The 23,756-nt window shown below is 41.3% G+C and overlaps 1 protein-coding gene across 4 annotated transcripts in view; it reads left to right on the top strand.

Annotated features, from left to right (window-relative positions):
* Positions 1-23,756, top strand: part of LOC109471611 (leucine zipper putative tumor suppressor 2 homolog) — a 72,998-nt gene that overhangs the window by 30,124 nt on the left and 19,118 nt on the right. For all 4 annotated transcript variants that reach the window (XM_019770953.1, XM_019770954.1, XM_019770955.1 and 1 more), the window contains one exon: positions 14,008-14,385. In XM_019770953.1, the coding sequence (XP_019626512.1) occupies positions 14,038-14,385 (348 nt within the window). In that variant the 5' untranslated portion in view covers positions 14,008-14,037. The remainder of the gene's footprint in view (positions 1-14,007; positions 14,386-23,756) is intronic.

Below are 23,756 nucleotides of genomic sequence, written 5' to 3'. Positions count from 1 at the left end.
TATGGTTCTTTGGAATCCTCGTCAGGTTGTAGACCGAGTTCACAGTGTGTGTTGAGTGTATGATTCTCGGGAATCTTTCAACGGGCCGAGTTCACGGTGTATGTGTTCAGTGTATGATTCTCGTGAATCTTTCAACGGACCGAGCTCACGGTGTTTGTCAGAGTGTATGACTCAACGGATCATGTTCATTCCTTATGTATTGTGATTGCAACGGACTGAGTGAGTACGTAGTGTATGTTATAACATATGCAAAACAATCAAGTTGTAAAATAGTTTTTAATGGTTTACAAAACAACATAGTTTTCAACAAAAACTCGGTGGCCTAGCGCCTGTGCCCAAACTGACTTCTTCAAGTTCTTGGCACTATAAAGTTAATATCTTCTGGAACATTGTAATAGGATACTTAGTCTAAACAAAATGGAATACTTCTCCTATCTTCATTTCCAATTATCTGATAACATTCAGATGTTTTAGGTGACCCTGTGACCAGCCTGACCTTGATACAGGCTGATATTGGGTGTCCGACTGCATGGCTGGGGGATACACAGATCTGCGGTGGCCTGGGGGGTGGGTTAACTTTGCTACTGGGCCAGGTTAGGGATTTTCCAGGTGATTTGGGTTGGATTTGAGCAGGTCTTTGATCGAAAGATAGGGATTAAAGATGCTAGAGATGCAAAGGTAGAATTTCATGAACCACCACACACACATATACCTTCTAGACATTTAGTATAGCCTAGTGTCCAGCCTTGATAGCTTTTCTCTGCTTCAGTTCAAAGAGATTATACAGGACTGTTGAGGAACAGCTTATAACTACTTCCATGCCTACCAAAAGCAGAATATTGTGTGGAAGATCAAACCAGGCATCGATTCTACCAGATCGGAGTCTCTACCTTGACATACGGTATTTATGTGTGACTGACTTTAATAAGTCCTGCTTTATCAGTTAGAAGTTGATAAGAAGTTTTGTAAGTTTTTCTTACATGATAAAGATCTTTTCCTATCAGTCTTTGGTTAGTGATGTGAGGACAAATCAGTGGCTTTGCTGACAACATCTCCCAGCTGTCAGGTGATGAGGACATCAGCAAGCAATTTTGTTCCTTCTCAAAATGGTTGTTTGTCTACATTTCATACTTTACCCTGTCTTTGCCTTGTTGTTCCTTTGCGATACCCAGCCTGATGCCATACTAATACGGGGCCCCTGATACCTGGTACCCACCCTTTGCTACATTGTATAGTATGTATACCCACCCTTTGCTATATCCACCATTTGCCACACCCACCCTTTGCTATATACACGTATCTTTGTTATACCCAGCTTGGACACTGTTGCGATGCTTCCCTCCCTTTTCATCCCTTCTAAATGTTGCAGTTTGAATGCAGCAACTGTGAAAGGCAGTCTCCAGACACATGCATGGGGCAAGGCATGAAATCAGAGAACCTTTGTGTTATATTGTCGTTTTGTTGTGTGGCGTGAAAGGGGGACCCTACACAGTTACTGAATGACCACCTAGGTGTACTGCATTGGTCCACGCCCACCTTTGGTCCTGAGAAAGATCTTGGTACAAATGCAAGACAGCAATGTTGAGAAAGTAGTTCCCAAACAACACATAAGAGGTTGGCAATAATTGACCGATATGATGATGATAGATTACAAGCGATTTGGCCTGTGGAAAAAAACAACAACAGCTCTTTGAGATTTGGGATGAAAACATGTCATTGAGTACAGATTTGATTGAGTTATTTGGCCGCATAAAGGGTAATAATTGATACTAGAAGTATATAAAGAATCCAGAAGACTAATAACTAAACTGCCAGTACAAAAGCGGTTTATTTTCAAAGGATCTGGTGAATTTCCATGTAATAAACTCAAGTAAGAAGGGTATCCCTGTTATTTGATGGAGGGAGATGGGGAGGTATGTGGCCCCTATCGCGTTAGGTCGCGTGATTGGAGGATTTCTGCTACAATGAGCCCATCAAGCCGCTGCTCTAGTGACCTCTCCTGCCATTTGCTGGTGGTTGAGTTGGAGTTATGACTGTTATTTTCCAGTGTAATCTACATGGCGGATTCTAGTCCACTTAAGAGTCGTGTTGAAACGTTTACTCCCGATGTAAGTGGCTGTATATGGCCATAGGAGCTGTGACAATTCCTGCTGTCCGCATTTTTGACCCATTTCTCTCTGAAGTGATATCTGAATCCATTTCTTTGTACATTCTTATTCCCTACTCTTAATACACCTATCAACTTTGTGAAAAATCTGAAATATTCCTACAGAACATTTCAACCTAAAAATGCAATGTCATCTACATGCTGCTTGAAACAATGTAGCCTGTAGATCAGAGGCTACTGATAGGGGGACCCTCTTTCAAGTTTCCTCAACAGCTGTGTTTAGTACTTGTACCTTTTGCTCACTTTGAACCTCCCTGAGGCATAATTGTCACATACAGGAAACCTGATAGTCACTCTTAAAAAAGTTCTGTCCTTTAGACTGTTACTAAGTACTTCTTTTCTACACACACTCACTACAACTTACAAGTACTCCACCTTATTGAGTGCTTCTGGTATCCCATGCATGAAGGCTAGACTCTTTCCCAAAGAGCTGTGTTTTTGCCTTCTGCCAATTAAGAAAATGTCATGTATGTACCACAGATAACCGGGATGCACCTGTCGCTTAATTGGGACATCAGGGACACACCTAGGATAGCTGGGCCACAATTTGGTCACACCTGGAATACATTAGTCATGGGTGATGCACCTGTAAGCTTCTCCAGAGTGATATGAAGCGTTCTTGTCCTGAAGTGTTACACTGATGGACAGGTAGTTTATGTTCCTTGGGCACCAGTGCTGCTAATGTACCATGGAAGGGTGGTGGTCACTTCTGGTCACAAAGACTTGAGATGAAAGCCTGAACGTCTCACTTCTCTGTACAGGTGTTCCCCAAGACGTAATCCTACCCTCTACCTGGTGTTGCCACCTTCACAGTTGTTGTCTTAATACCCTGCAGTTGGAGCTTTCAGCATGACTTGCTCTTAACGTGTGGGGAAGTCGGTGAAACTGGATCTTTGTGGGACAAGAGACGAAATACTCTGAAACTTTTAAGACAACCGTGAGAAGACATGCAGGACTGGTCTTCCATTGTAGAACAGTAACACCCCTCCTCAAACATATTAACTCTTCCCCCGTGCCCTCATGCCCTGACCTTTCCCCAGACATACCGAAAATGTCATTCGGACTCTAAATTTAGCATCTAAATTCTCCCCGAATCCAATTTTGGAAGCTCTATCCTTTTGAAAAGAAATTCTCACCAAGCAGGATTTTTACCCTTGCCTAAATCCCCGACAAAAGACCCAGAGTTCACCCCAAGTGATGGGTACAAATCTAGTTCTATTGCCATGGTAACAGAGTGGGCCGGTCCACACCCACAGATGCCGTTGTGTCAAATGGACCTTGCTGTTGCCATGGTTACGACACCCACCCATGGATAAAACGATAAGCGAAATCATTCTGTCGCCATTCTACATGTACTGTTGTCATAGAAATGGCATGATTTTAGCCCAGAAAGCACGGACAAGTCAATAGGGATATGTAGCTTTCATGAGTAAGTAATAGACTGGGATATCAGTGAGGACTGCGTAGGCCAAAGTGAGGATTTTGCGACACACTGCGAGGGAATTCAAAGGTGGTCCTAACAGCTTGTGATGCACATTTACTCGTCTGGTGAGGGCATGCCAGTTTTATTCCACGGTCGTCAGACTTTTATATTTAATGTAACTTTTAGTAGGACAGTGTCATGAAGACAATATGAGGAAAGCTTCAATCTGCAGGAATGTAGATGCATCCCAATACCCACTGAGTTTAACCCTTTTTCTTCCAATCCAAGGTAGCCTTTTGGTCTGAAATTTGTATCATTTCGAGATAACACAGCAGGCAAAATGTTTAAACAAACATCAAGGCACCAACTTACCAATTTGTATTTCCTACCGATAGATTGTTGTTGTTTTCTCACAACCTAGAAGCAAACTTAGTTACATTGTACGCCTGATGTTGACAAATTGTCTCTTGTTGTAGAACTTGCCCCCTGCAGCAACGGTTGGGTGGCAGAGTGATAATCTGACATTTGGAAAATGTCACAACGCGATCCATCCGACTACCAGTCGGAGATATTTATGTCTTAGGCCACACCAATTTAATTTCTTGGTTAACGGATTTTTCTTGAAAAATAATAGAGCGGGCGGGCGAAAAAAAAATAAAAATAAAAACAGGCCTAGGCATCGTATTATGGCTCAAAATGGTACGTTAGGAGCCATGAAGTCAACACACCAGGCTGGTTCAAAATTTAAACAAAGAATTTTGAACTTTTAATGATACAATTGCATTGAAAGATGGAATAACTGTAACAACGAGGGTGAAAAGGACTGTTTTCAACTGTTCAGGGCAAAATATGAGCATTTTGCAGTTGATTCTCGATTTTTATTTTTATTTGTCAATCAGAAAAAAATGAAGCGGCGAATCCGTTAACCAAGAAATTAAATTGGTGTGGCCTTATCCTGGGATTTCTGAGCTCCTGCTGCGAAAAAGGTGGGGTGAAAAAATGATGACTTTTCGGCTTCAGCATCGATCAACATTAGGACTCGTGTTACAGCTTGATGGTATAACAGTGGAAGTCGTATATCATCGTAACAGGATACAGTAATAAAATTTTATTGCAAGTCCGTGCCCAAGGGCTAATTGAAAGTAATAAGGCAATAATCAAGAGTGAAGATATTGGTTTATGCAGTAGTTTCATTTAGGAGAGCATCTCACAAGGGGTGCCTTTACTAACTATTAACTTAAAACTATCAGAATGAGATTTACACGTAAATCTATCTCCAGATCTGAGGTCGATGTATTTTATCAAGATTTAGTTTTTGCCAGGCTGATATTATACATATTGGATGTGATCCACTTATTCTTATCATTCCATTCTTTTTTCATATTAATAAGTTAGTCATTACATGGATTATTTCAAGACCTGGCTATTTATTTAGCTTACCGGTCGTCATTACTCCAGCAACTTTTGACAATTGATGTAATCTTCTTTGTTTTAATGACGTAGCTAGAACTCTGAAGCGTCAGCACAACAGGACTCAGAGTCTGTGTGTTGAGGAAATCTGAATAACTGAGTAGTATAGTAAAGAGTGGCCCCAGTGTCACTACCAGCTGCCTGCCTGTCCCACTTCCCACTGCTCACTATTGTTCCCCCTGCCCTTTTCTTCACCCTGCATTATTGTATGGCAAACTGGGTTACAACTGTGGACCTCCCCTTTTCATGTGATTTAATAGACTTGTGTGGGAGGGGGAGGCAGTGATTTCACAGACAGGTGAAGGGAAAGACCAGTAAGGATGGCAGGGGAGGGGGATGAGCTTTCAGGGAGGGTAAAGACTTAACAATCAATACTGTATACTGTAATGTGAGGGGATCAGACAAATGGCATGTGTAAGTAATACAGGGTAAGAGAGGAGGATTAAGTATTGGGTTGGGCATCTTTGTACTTTTCATGTCGTATCAAAGTGCTTTTCTAATGTATCGAGTTGTTCGCTGAATCCCCACTTGGGTATCAAGTGAACCACCCACATGGTCGGTGACTACATGTATGAATACCATGCTGAGGGTTTCAACAGAGAGTCGCAATAATGTCCATGGAGGCTTCCGCAGATTAAGATCTGGTAAGCAGCGCAAAGTTTACAGTCTACGATCATCAATATAACTAGGTTATATGGTAGTACCATATAACCTAGTTATTATGGGTTCACCACACCACGAAGTGGTGTGGTGAAACCATATTGCTTTTTCTGATGTTTCTTCTCCTTCTCCTTCTCCTCCTCCTCCTCCTCCTGCCATATCTTTAAATGGATTCAGCTTCTTCATTTTAGGGCCTAAGGTCCTGAAATTTGGTATGGAGGTACAGTGGGCAAATACCCCTAGGCGTTTTTTAAATTATTGTGATACAGGCTTTTAGAATGGTTTTATTTGAGTTTTTTGGCTGTGTTATAGCAAATGTATTACTGTGTTAGTCTGCCTTGTTTACCACGTTTGGGCATGAGTCATCAGAATGGAATGCAGGGCATCAACCAATAGGCATGCAGCTTTCCTCTATACTTCTTGCTGATTGGCTGTTGGGATTTAACTTGATTAACACCTGCACAGAAGCATTTCCATACTGACAGTATGTCTGTATTCAAGTGTTTTGGTAGGTATTTCAAGCTTTCCTGCTCCAGCATTGGAATGCGGGGCATGGACGTTTTTTATTTTATTTTGAAAATCAACAGTTTGCATTATGCAATTAAAAATCCTAACCAATAAAGTAGGGAATAGCTATCCAACTGTTGTTTTAGTTGTATTTTACTTCATATTATAGTTATATCAATGTAAATAATTGTTTTCCCTTGTGTTTCCCATTCTTTCCCTGCCATGTCGTAAAATGTGGTGAACCCATCGCTGTATTTGCTCCAAAGCAAATATTGGCCTTTCTAGTATTGATGATAACTTATGATGAGGACTTGTAATGTAACTGTGGGTATGTTTTGTCTATGTCTTGTGATATTTTGGGGCTGAAAACACTGACCAGTGTTGTGTCTAATATTGCATGAGGTACACATATGTAGGTCACAGATGTGCCTCTGTCCTGACAGGTCGGCCTGTTTTGCTCCTGTATATTGTTACATCTGGATATCAGTTTGTTTTGGTGCCATCTGCCATCCTTTGCGGACATGAAAACAACACTTAGCACAATAAGCTGAAGTATGGAGCTTATAATTAGAGGTCCCACCAGTCTGTCCTGCTAACAATAACACAATAAGTCTGCCCTCCTGCCTCTGTCGCTTTTGTGTTTGGTACTGACTTTGAAAAAACTCGGTTGACTGAGTTTGGTTCATACTAATCATAGATGATAAACATGGTCAAGAAATGAATTACTGTAGTTTTTTGCCAGTTTTACTGTTGAGACAAACAGATATATAGAAGTTGGACTTTCACAGTTTCAGTAAGATAAATGCTTCAAGTTCAAGTTTAATAAGTATTCAGTTTGGTAAGTTGAAATCTCCCTTTCTAACCATTGACCAATTTTGCTTTGTGTTGACTTCTATTTTATTAGCATATGTACAAATGTATATATCTCTGAGCTGGAAGTGAATTTTTAGTTGTGAACACTACTACTGGTAGCAGTGGGGGCAGTGCTCCTAAGTGTCTGTCAGACATGGAATACTGGTATAGATGTGTGGGCTACAATATTCAATTAGAGGTCTCATTTTGCTTCTGGGGAATTCAATTTTCTTATTCTTCTGCCACGAATAGCCCTCAACTGTCCTATAATTGCAGAGAAAATTGCATTGAATACTGCTTGCAGCAATCGGTAGAATAAGTCAGCCTAAAGATGTCATGTCAGAAAGAAAATGTCAGTCATTTGTGCAAGAAAATGAACTGAAAGCAAGCCTTCCTGGCTCAGACTGGAGTCCAGTCTTGTTAGCTGTAGTCCACTCTCTAAAGTGCGGTATGTAGGAGGAGATTTTGGGGCAGTGGACTAAAGCTAAGAGCTATTAACGATGTAGAATCGTGTGGATGCACAATCAGAAGACATCATTAAGTCTGCCTGTAGAGATAATAACCAATAAACACATGATTGGTAATAACACATGCTAATTAGTGGGAACAAAGGCCCCCCATCAGCCTATGTTGTTGACATGATGTCCATAATAGGCCCAGGCCAGTAAACCTGTTACTGGACCTTCTTGGGCCATAACAAATTAATCTTTTGGTTCTTTTCTTTATCTTAGGTTCATTGTAATAAAAAAAAATCATTAGTCTACTCGTATACAGATATAACAGATTTGATGTCCTGATTGAATAATGAGATGAGAAAAGTAGAAATGAAGAATCTGCAATGTAAGGAACTTGTGAAAAAAATGGCTAAAAGAATTTCAAGCTAAGGGCAATGATTTTATTTCTGAGGCTTTGATGATTCAAAGTGTATCTGATTCAGATTATCAGGCATATATTACTACTGTCATTATCAGATATAGGTCATCATATATAAGTATGATGTTGACATACCGGTAGGTGTTTAGTATGCGTTATGCTATCTTTGAGCTTAAGGCTTGTTATTATTTTAAAGATTCTAACCATGAGAACCAGGCAGTTGTATTGATATGGCCCACTAATGGCCCACAATAAAGCCATTCTCCTCCATATCGGCCCATCTAAATGGCCCTGATTATGATGGAGGTGCCATACGGCGGGCCCAGGGGCACTATCAGATGTTATTGCATTAATAACATGGTAACCACCAGAGACCAGCCCCAGTAGATCTCACCCTGCTGCGGAGGAACATCTATTTCACATCGTAGCGTGCAGCCGATGTCGGCGGCGCTGAAATCAGCAGATGGATAAGAGAGTCGCTTGTTGAACAATGTTTCTGTCACAGGTGCGGATAACGTTCAGGACAGGTGGGCTACTTGTAGGCCTTTTCCATTTCAATTTTCGTTCGTTTATTTTCATCCTCAGGTTCTGAGTTTTTAGTTCCCATCCATAGCATCTTGATTTGCTTACAGTTTCAGTCTACCTGTAACTAAAGTTTAATTAAGTGATACATGTATTTGTGTATACATTCATGATTGTATAGTGGCACTTTATTGTTTGGTTGGGTTAAGATGTTACGGCTAGCTAAACATTTGATGAACTCTTCTATAGCATGAACTTGTACTACTACTAGTACATTGTATTATCTTTTCAATCATACTGTTTATGTATTTGTTTTTGAACAAAGGTTTGATGAGGCAGGCACTTGGCGATATCTGTATAGCAGATGATCTGATATCTCAGCACCAAATTTAGGTTGGTATTTGCCAACAGGCAGGGCAACTGGGATCCACTGCACTCATGTCATAAATATGGAACTCATGTAGAGACTGGCTTATACTGGAGTGGAGGGTTAATGAGAAATAAGCTCATTTATTAGTATAGCCCGGAGGCCAGGGTATACTTGGAGTAGTGGGCTTAGAAAGAATAAGGCCTTCGGTGCAGCCTGGAGCCCAGATTATATTGAAGTGGGAGGGTGGACAGAAAGTGCTTTTAGTGCAGGCTCTGGCACAGCTTATACTGAAGTGCTGAATCTAAACGTAGAAAGAAGTGTATTGTTGATCCCAGCTTAAAACTAGAAGGTTAACTGTGACATGGCCTGGGGCCCAGCTTATTGTGGTAGTGCCTCAGCTGTGCTCTAAAAGCAGTTCCTTCTGCCAATCAGGTATGAAGTGTGACCTGTGTTGGGTGGTCTGGTCTCTGTGAGTCTTGGTGTAAGACAGGATTATAGGAAACATAGCAGGTTGTATGTTAGAAGGACTTCAGATACTCATGGTGCATTTGTATTAATGTGCTTGTCTGTATATACAGTACATTCTCAATATACACCAAACCTGGGTCAGGTGTACATTATAGGAACTAATGACCCACATTTCCTCACTTCACTCTGCTTTTATTTTAGTTTACAGGATGATTACATTGCAGCAGAACAAATGAAGACTAAGTGGCTTTTCCCCAGTTTACTAAACAGGTGATCGTCGCAGGTGACGTGAAGACAGGATTAGTCATCAGAAGATTATGTACGGAAGTGTTCTCTATTGTTCTGACTTAAGTGTTCCGCTTGTAGAGATACCCGGAGCCTTTACAAACGACAGGTGGGCTTGATTCCTGTAAAGAATAGATGATTCCAATCAATTAAACACGAGTTGTCTCAGCTGAGGATGCTAAGGGTTTGAGTGTTGTTTGTATGATCTTGCGTTAGTTCTAAATGGGGAATAGTTGGATTAATTGTGTCATGTAGGGAGAGAAATGGACTAAATGTCCTCAGAGAGATGAAAACTAGTTATGTGCTGCTTTTCTGAGATGAATTATATGGTAAAAGTATAGAAGATTATGTATGACCTGTCCATTAAAATCATTGCCCAGGTAATATTAATAATAAAAAATTTTCTTTATTGGTTTATTGACACAGATCAACTGATCTGATGCTTTCTATTTTAAGAAGAAATGACAAACTTAAGAGCATAGACTCTGGTCAACTCTGGTCATTAGCAGTTGGTTAGCTCTAGTTATTGGCTTAGTACGCAGTTGGTGAATTGTAATTTGTGGCCAGCAGTGCAGTTTGTAGACCAACTTTGGTCAACAGTAGGTTATCTCTCAGCAAGAGGTTAACTATGATCAGTAGTAGGTGTCAGTGGAGAATTAAACTGTTGACCATCAGTAAATACAAGCAGGTGACATGATAACTGACCATGGCCTGCCTGACTGAGGAGAGAAAAAGAGGAGGACCTCCCATCATGAGCTCATTACTGCTGCTAATCAGGCCTGTCAGGGGCACGGTCCTCAGGGAATCATGGGAATGGGCTGTGCTTTCATTTTTAATGCTGCCTTATAGCCCAGATAAATCTGACCCCAAATGCAGGCGTTTTGTTTTCTCGTTCCAAATGTTATTCTCAGTGTGTTGAGGTGTAATTTGAATGGTTGGTCTGTAGTTTAATGTGTTAAAGAGTTTCCTCCTGTCTATGCAACCTTGTTTTTACGATACAATAACGAACATGTACAATTATGAGATAAGAAAGCAAGATTCCCATTTTTCCTTCCTTGTCCCCTTTTCTGAAGGACGTCTTTGTCCAAAATGTAAGTCTCCACAGGAAGTTTCGCTTGCTGCTGCCGTGTAGACTCACGGCCTACTGGGAGGGTCAGGAAGGTCATGCTAGTGCTGGGCGGATTTTCTTCCATTTTCTTAGAAACAAGCAAATTGTATATCATAAAGAATGAAGAACATAATAAAATTTGAAGAAAATAAAATGTGTGAAAATTACCAGACTATAGTGTTAGAATTATCAAAATAAGACTTCATCATTATAGTAATTTGTTTTGAGTTGCAGTTTGAAAATATCTTAAATCAAGGCATTTGATATGCGTGGCTTTCTTGTATAACTATATTAAGTCTTAGAAACACTTCCATAATCATTTTCCTGTTCCAAACCCACAAGATGAAGTCCTTGAGATGAAGTCCCATACAAGATCCTTGATCGGTGATCAGACACCTCGGATTAATGACCTCCTTAAGCTCTCATTCAGCATTAAGGTTTGTTTGATCACTTGGATTAGGTTCCTAATCACCTCCTTTCTCCCGGTCGAAAATTGGTACTTTTGTTATTTACTCAGGCGTCCAAAACGGGGCAGTCTGAGGAAGTCCGTCCGCTCTTTGTGTGTTAGTCAGCATGTGGCTGATTCACATTCCTGTGCCTGCCCTGGGCCTCTCAGTATTTGGCATGGGATAGCTCCGGTCTCTGCAGAAGGGAGTTCCTCTCTGTCCAGTCACTACAGGTTTTACTCCAGGTTAACACTAGGATGGAGTTTTCGACAGTACAAGGTAACGTGTGTGAGAACCTGTATCATCTGCATTTGGGGATGATTTATCCAGTGTTTGTGTGAAGAGTCTTTGTCTAGTGGCCCCTGTGATTGCCGGTCAGGGTAAAAATAGCGTCACAATGCTGTACTGTGGATGTCAGTCCGCCCAAGGGTCAGCATGTTGTTAGGACTGGGCTTGTATGTCACTTCTTTGTGCTTTTCACTTGCTTTAAACTTGAGTTTTTGCCCTGGTTCGTCAGTGTTGTGACAATGGGGTATAGACGAGAAGACAGGGTGGTCATGTGAAAATACTTTACCAGAGTTGGATAGTGATGGGAAGTTCAGAAAGTTTGGCCCCCATCCAGGACAAGCTTGTAAAGAGACTAAAACTAGCTGGAAGGTCAATGGCATGTGATGTTCCGACTGGACGTTTCCCGTCTTTCCCTTTGTTAATCATGGTGGAAATGGTCCCGGCCTAGACGGACATGTAAGTACGGATCACAGCTTCAAGGGTTCTCCAGGACTGTTGAGGACGGGGTTTCGTTTTTCCCCTGTCACGACGCAGTGTTTACCCAGCGCTTGTCCTGAGCGCCTGTTGCCCTGGTTATGCGGCCAGGATTTGCACGATCTTGTTTGCAAACATAGAACAGGAAGAAGTAACACATTTGTAAGGAAAAGAGGAAGTATGTACTTCATCTATAGGAAAAATGAGTGAGTTAGCACTTGTTTTAGCCCCCCTCCCCAAGTTCGTCTATTTTTACAGTCACACCCGAATGCTCTGCCAAGGTTATGACCTATGTGTCTGCTGAGAAAATGTGTCAGAACTGATGAGAAAGAGAGTGGAAGCAACTGGAAGTCGCATTTTTGTGCCATTACTTGTTACTGATGGGGGTGGGCCAGTACTGAAATCAGACTTGCAGCCTGTGTGGTATGAAAGTCTTACAAATGTAGGTGATGGGCAGGTAGGAAAGACAGAAACAGAAGTATAATAGCAGGGTTCGGGGAAAGAGACTGGCAGGGGCTAGTTTTGTATCAGAGATGGTCACCAGATGAGTAGGTCACCAGAACAGCTCCTTGTCCCAGACCAAAGGACAGTACGTGTTTTCTAGGGGTCACTATCCTGGTCATCAGGCTAGAGGTCAGGGGTCATATGGCTGTGATGACCAGACATGTAGAGCAAGACAGTTGATATCAGCATCAAAGTGTTGTATATCCAAAGAACCCTGTTGATTTATATCCAAAGAACCCTGTTGACTTCTGGTACTATTCGTGCTAGCCACCTTTGATTTTTATTCTCCTAATATATTATTACTAAAGATGTCAAATATACATGTAGATAAAATTCATCCAGAATTCAGTCACTGGAAGTGAGTGGTTTGTTTTGCTGAGTATTCAGTGTCACGTCCAGCTGCTGTAGATACTCCAGATGCCGAAATCTGGTAATTAGGGGAAGTTTAGGCCTAAACTTTGAAAAATTAGCAGCTGAGGTTTTGAAAATGGGCCAAGGTGATCGCAAGGGTCAGCCAAGTGTTTGTGTAAGTACACTTGAGCACTGGGTAATTTTCAGGGTAGGCTGAACAAAGGACTCAAATCTGCTGGAGCCTCTGCTGGCAAATTGGCCTCCTAGCTGGCAGGGCCAAGGTGTTTATTTGGTTTTGGGCAAAGAACCACACCAAGTGTGATTGTTAGATCACTGTTGATAATTCGTAATAACAAGAAAATACACAAGAAAACGCTTTCAAATTCGAGGCTGTCTTTTGAATGGTCTTCTAGCAAGTGAAAAAAAATGTCCTCTGAAACCATGAGTCATGACAAATTTTGGTAATGCCTTACCCGTAAGCAAGACTGGACTTGTTCTCTCAAGAGTGTGCTTTCCCACAAAAGACTTTTTCTTTCAAACGTTTGAAGAAAATGTGAATAAAAGCCACCAAACACTTTGCTGTTGCCCTTAATTGTAAGCAAGACAGGGCTTGTTCTCCCAAGAATGTGATTTCCACAGCGGACATGAAAAGGCTCCTGACCAGTGTTAGGAAGCAGATATCATCTCCACATCTGTTTCCAGTCCACATGTTATGTAGACTAATATTCCACTGCTGAGGGGTGAATCCTTACATTCCAGTGCCCTATGTCATGAATACAGTAGTTCCTATTCATGATGACTGGTGGCTGGTGCCTGGTGGTCAGCTCCTGCTAGGACCTGCTGGTAATGAGGACTGACTGACAGGGCTGGGCGTGAGCTTCTGCAGTATTTAGTCAGCAATATCCATGTGGTCTAGCCACATCTGAGGCCCAGAGGCTTAGACAGTGCGCAGTCTGTAGTCAATATTCATTTGAAGCTTAACTCATAGCAGATCAGGGTTCTATTTCAGTTTTGTGTTGGCTGTATACTTCCTACAAGTTACAAGATGACTTTTTGGAACAAGACTGGTCTGAGTATTATTATTGACATTCTACAATTATATCTATAATTGGAAGTCTGTATTATAGGCTTAGGATACACTGATACTGGCAGTCATGCTGTTGTTTTGAAGTACTTATAAATACTTTGTAGATTTGACGTAAATGCTGACGTGATGTTTTTTTCCTGTCGTTTCTGCAGAGCTGATTTGGGCGGGAGCCGGCGCACACCATGGCCCAACCAGCAGCCTACTCCCTGGTCATGTCGGACACCACGCTGCTGGAAACTTCCTTTCTTAACCACTCCGATGCCTTACCGCTCGTGCCCCCGCAACATCGCAGCAACGTTTCGCCGTGCTCCACCATCATGGGTAGTGTGGGTAGTCTGCTAGGAAAGGAGGACAAAAACAGTAACCTGCCCGTGCAGAAGGTGGGGTATAACCGCGAGGGACTGTACGATAACTGCTACGATAAACACATATACGAGGACGTGGAGATGAAACCGGCGCACAAGACGGGAACACTGGAGGGGAAGGCGCCGCCACCCAAGATTATGCCCTTCAGTGGGAAATTAGACAAGGTAGGTTATATACAAATTATAAACTTTTTATATATCATATAATGATTTAGATAGGCAACTGCATGACTGCCATTTTCTACTAGCAGATTCACATGTTTCTCCCCATCTTTTAATAAAATTTTCAAGTTGTCCCTTGACCACTGCATCTAGCTGCAGTCCCTCTTAGGAATGCCACCTAGCTGATAAGGTAGTACTGCAGCCTGTTGTCAAGGATGCTGATTACAGGGAAAACATAATGTCTGATAATCAGCAGTAGTCACCATTCTTGTCTGTGATGAAAAATCAGTGGGAGAGAAATATTTTGTAATCTGTTCAGCAGTAGCTTTATATCGGGTTTTCAGAATTGCTTAATGGTTTGTTAGACAGCCATGCACCTGTAGTTTTAGAAAACCTACAGCAAAAGACACCAGAAAGGGATTGTTGGAAGTTGCAAACTCTAGACATGGCCTTGGGCAGAAAATGGACAGGCATGACACTAAGCTAAGCGAAATATCAAGAGGAACAAGAAACCTGAGAAGTGGTTGTCAGATCGTTGGGGGTGCAACAACATCCAAGTAATTAAGACAGGGATAGATAAGATGAGTTAGCCAGAGGAATCAGCATAGCACCAGGGAGGGTTTAGGCTGGGGTGAAAGATCAGCGGTGACCTATAAAAGATGGGAAGATTGCCTATTGACCATGGGTGATTGAGGTGTGTTTCACTCACCCAGAAATGTCAGAGGTCAGGTATTACCACCGGTACCTGTCAAACACGGAATTAGGATGTACATGTACATGTCTGTGTGATGAATTGGCAAGGGACACCCACTCTGGATAGTGTGTGTAGGTGGGTTTAAGGATTGAATTTGCAAATGAAGGATTATGATTTGCAGAAAATAGCAAACGATGAATGCGATGCAGTGATTCACCCCCTCTTCTCTTAATCTCCAAGCAGATTCTGGGTGGCTGCAATACAATATATCAAATTGGTAAAACAGTATCCAATTGGCCAGGCAGTATCCAATACGCCACCGTGGGGCAGCAAATGGTTACAGGCGGCCAATATACTCCCCTTGCCCCACAGAATCTGCTTGGACTCAAGTTGGAGATTATCTTCTGGGCTTTATTCAATGAGGAATCAACGCTCTTCCTGCTAGGCATCCTAACCTGTTACCAATAGAGAATGGGTAGCGAAACAACTATATGTACTTCAATGTGCTGCAGTAGACTGGGTGCCATCTGATTTGTAATGGCAACCCTAAAAAAATTGCTGCACCCTTGCGAACCTCGGTCTCACAGTGGAAGCATACTGGAATGTACTTCATATGTGATTCCACTGTGAGACACCAGGAATTACATAGGAAGCATAATGGAACTATAGCTAATATCCATGACCAAACTTCTCCGCCCATGGAAGCATAGGGGGATGTCAGCTTGCTGGCAGCTTACTGCAGGATGCCCTCCTGTGGCCCAGGAGTATCCTGTTGTTTGTTTAGTGAGGCCTGACTGATGGACCATGTAATTTGGACAACAGGGAGCTTCAGCCATGTCAGGGGAAACAGGGCTAGTTAACACCCCAGCCGTTGGTGACAGATCACTTAGCCCTAGAAGGGATAGACCAACCCACATGTTGTACAACAGGGGTGTGTGACTGCTAGGCTCTGATTAAATCTGCATGTTAAAGATGGGACAAAAAAGTTTCATACCCCCCACCTCACATGTGAACCAAGGCCAAGGAAAGCCATAATTAATATCATGGTGGTAGAGAGAGGATCAATATCTGATATCCTCTTGCTTAGTTGTTACTGATGGCAGCTGACCTACTTTCTTACAGTGCCACTGGCATTTACAAATCTATAACAGATGTCATGGACTTGCACATGTCATGCTGAGGGAAAAAGTTTTAAAAGTTGTAGGATATACCAAGGACTTGGATATAAGGTGTCTTTTTTAGAGAATATTACATTCCGCAAAATATAGGCCCTCTCACAGTAGGAGTACAAAAATTCACCACCACAAACATGTTCAAAGGTGTTCCCTGTATGTCTGCTAAGATTCTGCCCTCAACACGCTTTTTGCATTCTTGTCTTTGCCAAAATTTACAGAATGATGACTTGCACCAAGGCTTGCAGTGGCTCCCTATGAAAGTTCAAGATGGCAGACTGTAGCCACTTGATTATTCAATCCATTTCAATACAGACACAATCCAGATTGTTGTAGAGCAGTGTGAACACCCCTTGCAAACCTGGGTTCTAATGGGAAGCATGTGACCAGCTTGATGCCAGCATACATGTAAGATGGGCACATCTCTCAAGGGTTCATCACTGGTAGAAATCAATTAGTCATGCATGCTACCTTATCTTACCCTTGCCTCTGCCCAAGGAAACTCTTCATAGCTTCACAGGGAGTAGATATTTGGTTTTCCATGCGAACCTTGGTCTTATAAACAACTTAGACTGGACCATGGTCCTCTTTACCCGCAAAGTAAGTCCTTAGTCAGGGAGTACTGTGTCACTGCCAGAGCTGTCACACTTCCCATGCTCAGAGAGTTCCCCTGCCAGATGTACCATGTAATTCAAGCCACCAGGCTAAAAATATTCACACCAAGGAGGATCTTCTTGAGTTATCCTTGTTAAGAGATGCTTCTTGAAACCAAACTTACCCTTGCCAAAGTAGTCAGTTGTACAGCTATATAGTATAATGCTGCATTACATTGGCATTTTCAGATCACTTCTTGGGTTAACCCGGCAGGAGTCATGGTATTTATTGAGTGATATATCTAACATAGCATAGTGAGCATATGACAATTAAACTAGCTCCCACTGAACATTGGGAGTAATGCTGGATTGATGACATGACCATTCTTTCTTTCTTTTCTTTTATGACCATTAATCATCAATAATCATCTGGGGCTTTTGGAGTGGGGCAGAAGATGTGATCTCCACCCCTGACAGCCTGCCAGCAGGGATGGTCACACCAAATTAATCCTGTGCTCTTTGAAAACATGTGCCTTCCTGGAGGTGAAACATAATCTGTTTTCTTTGAGCTGAAACACAGCATCATACCAATGTATTCTGTACAATATCGGCCAAAAGATTTCAAGAGATACAATACTAAGTATACTGTTCTTGAACAGTAAACCAGTAACTACTGCATCTACACATACAGAGCCTCCTACATGTGCTATGGGGAGTTGCAAAGGATGGTCTGAAGTATCATGATTGTGACGATGTATGGGAACATCTGCTCCCCCCATAGGCCATGTGACCTATTGGGGGGAGCAGAATGCTCTATCAGTTTGCTATCTTGGTCCTACATTGTGTTCTCTCTTCGTTTCTTGTTAGACATTTGCTAAGAGGCACCACGTTTTTTTACCAAATGTCCTAAAATTTTAACAGAGATATACATTGGTTCCATAGGTATTCTTGGTTTAATTTTTTTGGGTGCAGGCCCTAAAATAATTTAATGTAGCTTTTTTGTAAAAAATAGTCCCAAAAGTATAATTGTAACTTATTGGCTCCTGTGCCTTCATATTAGGTCAAATACAGGACCTGAAATTTGGTATGAGGATAGTGGTTCATGTACAGTGTTGGTGGTCAAGTAAGCAGTATAATGACAAGAAGTTTCTGAAACAAGTCGACATTGTTTTTGACAAAATATTTATACATATACACACGACAAAAGTTCAGCTATGCTGGGGAGCTTTCGAGACGTACTCTGTCTCTTCATCAACTCGATTCAGATCTCGTCTTGGAGTTCTCTTGTCACGTGACTTGATGAGATAATCACGTGACAAGAGAGTCATATTCAAGTCGACATTGTTTTACAGTCAGAGGAAGGTCTGTGTACTCAGATGTACCTCAGGTCGATTTTCACACTACACTGAACTGGTCAAGAGGTTTTCTAGGTCAACAAAGCACTTTGGGAGGGTTGCCTGTCAACTGTGGCAAAATGATGTGATTATCACTAGTGGCTGGCTGGGCCAAATTTTACGCGAATCTGTCACAGTCTACTCCCTAGTCTAGGTAGTCCTTCAGCATGGAAGAAGACTGCTAGTGTCCTCCTTCACGGGGGTGTGACCTCATATGGCTTCTCAGTCCAAAGCTTATGTGTGTATCAATATATTTTTCATTTCCTACCCAGTCACTTCTAACAGAAAATAAATCTGTTAAGTAAACATCAATCATCTCCACGTTGAAAAAGTATAATCATGATAACATACTAAACATTGGTGTTATATAATGAAACTCTCGGCACCAGATGAAGTAGTTGGGGGGGGGGTAGTTCGGTTGAGGATTTGTACTTACATATGTACTTGAGCCTGTTGTTAATGCAAGGGTCAACCATAACCAAAGACTGTGCATGCAGAAGAAAGGCAAACTAATTGGTTGAAGGCACTGCAGAGTTGACAGTTGAGGGAGGTGCCTTAGACAGCCATATTCTACTGTGAAATTAGGCACTATACTGGCTGTAATGCAGGATGAATGTTTCAGGGGGTAATGCTGCATAGCAGACCACTTTGGTCTGGGCCTGAGGCTTTTAGTCACATGACCCCCTGGGAACTGCTCCACCCACTGTTTCAGTGGACTGCCAGAGCTGTCACCCATTCCCATCTCCTTATCACTGATCAAGACTCAAGTGTCCAAGACCAGTAGCTGGTGACATGGGATTTACAGACTAATAACACAAACCTTGTTCTTAGGGTGGAACTATAGGTGAACCACAGGGGCATAGTTCTAGGAGAGGTGGAACTACATCCGAACTACAAGCAAGCCTTTCTGGCCTGCATTAGAGCTTCATGTGTTCCTTTTTAGAGGAATTTCTGCCTATGTCAAGCATTTGGCATTTTGCTATGGAGTTTTGCTTTATTCATACAACAAAGAATAGCATCAAACATGATAACTTGATAGTGTAACATAAGTAAGGAATATTTTCCCTAAGCAAATTATGATAGCCACATTTTAGAGAGTTTAACTTAAATGTGCATAAGGGGGATACTATGGCGATTCCCACATTCTTTTTAGGAGTTACAATTCTTCTTGCTGAGAACTTGCATAGCCAACAAACTATGCGGTCTCCTTGACGGTGTGAAAAGTCCATCCGGCTGTCAAATCTGTTTTCTAAAACGCTGTTTTTATGCAGACTTTGTGGTGAAGTGTTGTGCATGTGCTTCTCCTACTGACATAAATGTGTGTGCATCTACAAAGGCACATGTTTCCTGTACAAAACCCAGGATGGGTCTATGATCTACACCACATGTAGCTGTCAGCTTCATACTGCCTCCTCTCAGTGGGCTTGGTAAGTGTATCTAAGTGAGTCCTGACTAATGTACCATGTAATTGGGATAACATCCAGCTTCACATGTGGTAATGTAGTATAATTCTAATAGAATAGGCAGATCAATGCAGTTTCAAACAGTCAAAATCCATAACCAAAGAAGATATTCCAAAACTGTTTGCTGTTCTGGAATACTGGAGCCATGACCTTTCCATCGATACCAAACTTGGCTTCCTGGGACTTCCGTCGCCCTAACCCTAACCCTAACCCTAACACTTTCAAACACTCAAAAATCCATAACCAAAGAAGATATTCCAAAACTGTTTGCTGTTCTGGAATACTGGAGCCATGACCTTTCCATCGATACCAAACTTGGCTTCCTGGGACTTCCGTCGCCCTAACCCTAACCCTAACCCTAACACTTTCAAACACTCAAAAATCCAGAACCAAAGAAGATATTCCAAAACTGTTTGCTGTTCTGGAATACTGGAGCCATGACCTTTCCATCGATACCAAACTTGGCTTCCTGGGTACTTCCGTCGCCCTAACCCTAACCCTAACCCTAACACTCAAATATCCAGAACCAAAGACATGACTTTTTGTTGGACACAGGTCTAACTACTGAAGATAGCAAAAACTAACAGGTATTCTACATTTGTATGTTACTACACATGTTTTTCTTAGTGTTGTTGTCTTAACAGTGTCATACTTATTAGATAAATCTAATGTTTGAAACTCTGACTAATGCAGTCCTCCGCCAGGCACACTTCCATTGCTACCAAGCACTCCACATTTTCGGCCACCCCGTAAAAAAATCTTTTGCTGTTGTGTCCATGAAATGACCTTTCTCCATCGTATATCAGCCAATAATTCAAAGGTTTTGTCTGTAAGTTGTACCTGTAGCACACAGAAACAAACAAGCACACATAGAACTTATGCACACATGCTCTGTTACCGCTGTAGTGTTACACAGTCACACAAACACACACACATAGACAGACAAACAAACACACATTTTATCTACATTCCACTCATGTGCAATACCATGACATGGCTGTCTATACTGGTATGGGAAATACATGTATTAGAGTTGTTGAAGAGGACATGTTGAGAATTGTTTTTGCTGGGTATTCTTGTTGGCTCCTCAACTGAACAACAACAATCTACACCACTTGTGATTTGTGTTTACTTAAAGATTTACAATGTGTACTGATTTCTGGAACAACTATGAATGCGCCATCAGCCCCTACATGTAACTCTAGGCCCTAAACCTCTATGCTTGAAGATGATAGGGAGAATGGGTAACTTTAAAGCACTTGACCGTATCGTTTTGACTAGCCCTACTGGACATTGCCTGTAGTCGTAGTTGCTGTTGAGAGGAAAATGTTGAGAAGCACTGTGGGATTGTTTTTACATTTTCGAACATCTGTTATCCTTTTGACAGAACAACAACACTCTGTTTGACTTGTGGATTAATTACATACATTTTAACCTATCAAAACAGCCTTGCCACAAACCTGGCCCTTACCCTAGCCCTACCAGTACCAGGCTTAGGCCACACCAATTTAATTTCTTGGTTAACGGATTTTTCTAGAAAAAAAATGGAGCGGGCGGGACGAAAAAAATAAAATAAAAATTTGAGACCACCTGCCATACAGCCATGTAGTAAGCAATCCATTAAGTTAAGTTACAAAATGATATAAGACATTATATTAGACACTTATTGAACTGAAAGGACCATTACTAGCAACTTCTCTTACATCCCTTTACAATTATTCGTATTATTTTGCAAGATACACATCTTTACTGTATGAACAACAAACTATCACTGAGTGTCAGTTGACAAGACTCCCATCCAACTGGTTTCACTTTTATTCATCTTTCAAAGTTCCAAAGAGTGGTTTAAATCAGGGTGCTCTGTTCAGATCCCATTGTTTTCTTAGTTCAGGGCACACAGCTTACCACTGGGCTGGGCATTCTATTGTGTCTGGCTGATATGGAAGTTATTTAGAGCTTGAAATGTACAATATCCTAAATATATGCTTTAGACAAATTTCCAGGAATGTGTAAAAGTTATTGACAAAAGAATTAACTACTTTTACAGATATTTTATTTCTTTTTTTATCTTTCCCCAATTCCCAAATACTACCGGTAGTATACATTTTATATTTCCCATTATACACTTTAGGTATGCTACAGCTACATTATACTAGTACATAGCCATCATTCAAACAAATAGCCACATTGATGACACACTCTTCAAGTTGCCACAAATTCAATGGTCTAGGGTTTCACTATAAAGTCTTTGATGTATGGGGATTTTTATTTGTAGGGGGAACCATTTTATTTAAAAAAATTTGATGTAATAATTGATGCATTATTTGCAATTGTACTCCTGTTTATAGGTATCGAAATAAGATGTAACTTTGTTAAAATGCCACATGCACATGTAGTATTTTTCACAGAGTAATTTCTATAATTAAAAGAGCCTGTTTCCCCCTACTCGAAGTGGACTCTTCCGACCGTGAGAAAGTTAGTGAATGGACTTACGTGCATGGAGGACTTTTTACTTTGCCAAATTCCCATGTTTGTGGTAGGATTTTGTACTTTTTGAGAGTAATACAGTTTGTGATGCCAAAATACATTGTTATGTCGTGTTATTTTTACATATTCCTTGGAAAAAAGATCGTTTTGAAGGTGTGTGTTCATGTGCCGCCCAGGCCGAGTTTATACGTTCGGCCGATAATTTGCCCGTTACTAGCACATGTTTCCGACACAATATGTGTTTCTAAATGAAATATAATATATATCTAAAAGGGAGATGATATGTTGTTACAGGCACGATGACTTAGTAAATCTGCCGTACGTTTGACTGTCGTCAGTGAAGTTTTGTCCCATGAATGGTGACATGTGCAAAGGGGGTGGGGGGCGAGTTCTATATCAAAATAATTTTTTTTGACGAACTTTTGAAGACGCAACCTAGCTTTCCGAACAAATTGAACAAAGAAAAATGTTTCTGCCTTGAAGCAATGTATTTTTAACGCTGTTAACTATGCCCAAATTTTGAAAAAATACAACGTACGGGGTGGATTTTGGGGCCCCAATTCTGGGCCCGAGAGTATGGATTTTTGTTCTGTTTTTATTTTTATTTCATTTTGGCAAAAAAACGAAGCGGCGAATCCGTTAACCAAGGAAATAAATTGGTGTGGCCTTATGCTTGAAGATGATAGCGAGAAGGGTACCTTTGAAGCACTTGCAATGTTTTAACAAAAGGTGGTACTGGAAGACAGTTTCCAAACCAATAATACATGTACATCGGAAGATCCTTACTTATGCTGTAAATCTTAGGCTTCGTTTTTTTCTGACATTAAGTTGTTAACAATGACCCTAACCCTAACCCTTCTGGAGATTGCCTGTCTATACCGGTAGCTGCTGTTGAGAGGTGTTTTTTTTTAGTACAGTGGTATCTTTTTTTCTCTCGGTGGTAAATGGTAACTGCCTGGCCAATTTGATATTGACTTGCTACCATTAAAAGATCTGATTGAGGATTAAGAAGTCACTTAGACTGTAAACTCGGTCATCCTCAACAAATAGACGGGGTTCCTGATTTCCTATATTGTAAATCACATATAATTTAGACACCAAAATGGCTGATATTGTCAGAAAGAGGAAACCCTTATGTGTAATCAAGAAAATTATAAAGAAAAACCTTACATTGAAATTTTCACTGATCGAGACCCTCCCATGTAAGGCATAGTAACAACACCCACAGAACACATGAAAGTTCAACCTCGTGCAAACATACATATCACTTTCAAGACAGATGAATATGTGGAAGTAACAACACCTAGAAGTAACAACACCTACAGAACACATGAAAGGTGGATCTTGAAAGAATTCGCATGCGAAATAGCTTGCCCTGTCACAGACATATTAAATACATCCTTCAATGAAGGCTACGTCCCACAAGCATGGGAAGATGCCACGGTAGTGCCCTTACCCAAGTCACACCCACCATCAGTCGACAAACTCAGACCAGTTTCTCTTACGTCTCAACTTGCCAAGGTAGCAGAATCCTTCGTATCTAAGCTTACTGGATCTTAGAAGACACCGTA

The sequence above is a fragment of the Branchiostoma belcheri genome, unplaced genomic scaffold, assembly GCF_001625305.1.
Source record: "Branchiostoma belcheri isolate BF01 breed outbred unplaced genomic scaffold, Haploidv18h27 scaffold25, whole genome shotgun sequence".
Classification (NCBI taxonomy): domain Eukaryota; kingdom Metazoa; phylum Chordata; class Leptocardii; order Amphioxiformes; family Branchiostomatidae; genus Branchiostoma; species Branchiostoma belcheri.
The sequence above is the reverse complement of the archived record's forward strand: the minus strand, read 5'-3'. Positions and strand labels throughout refer to the sequence as shown.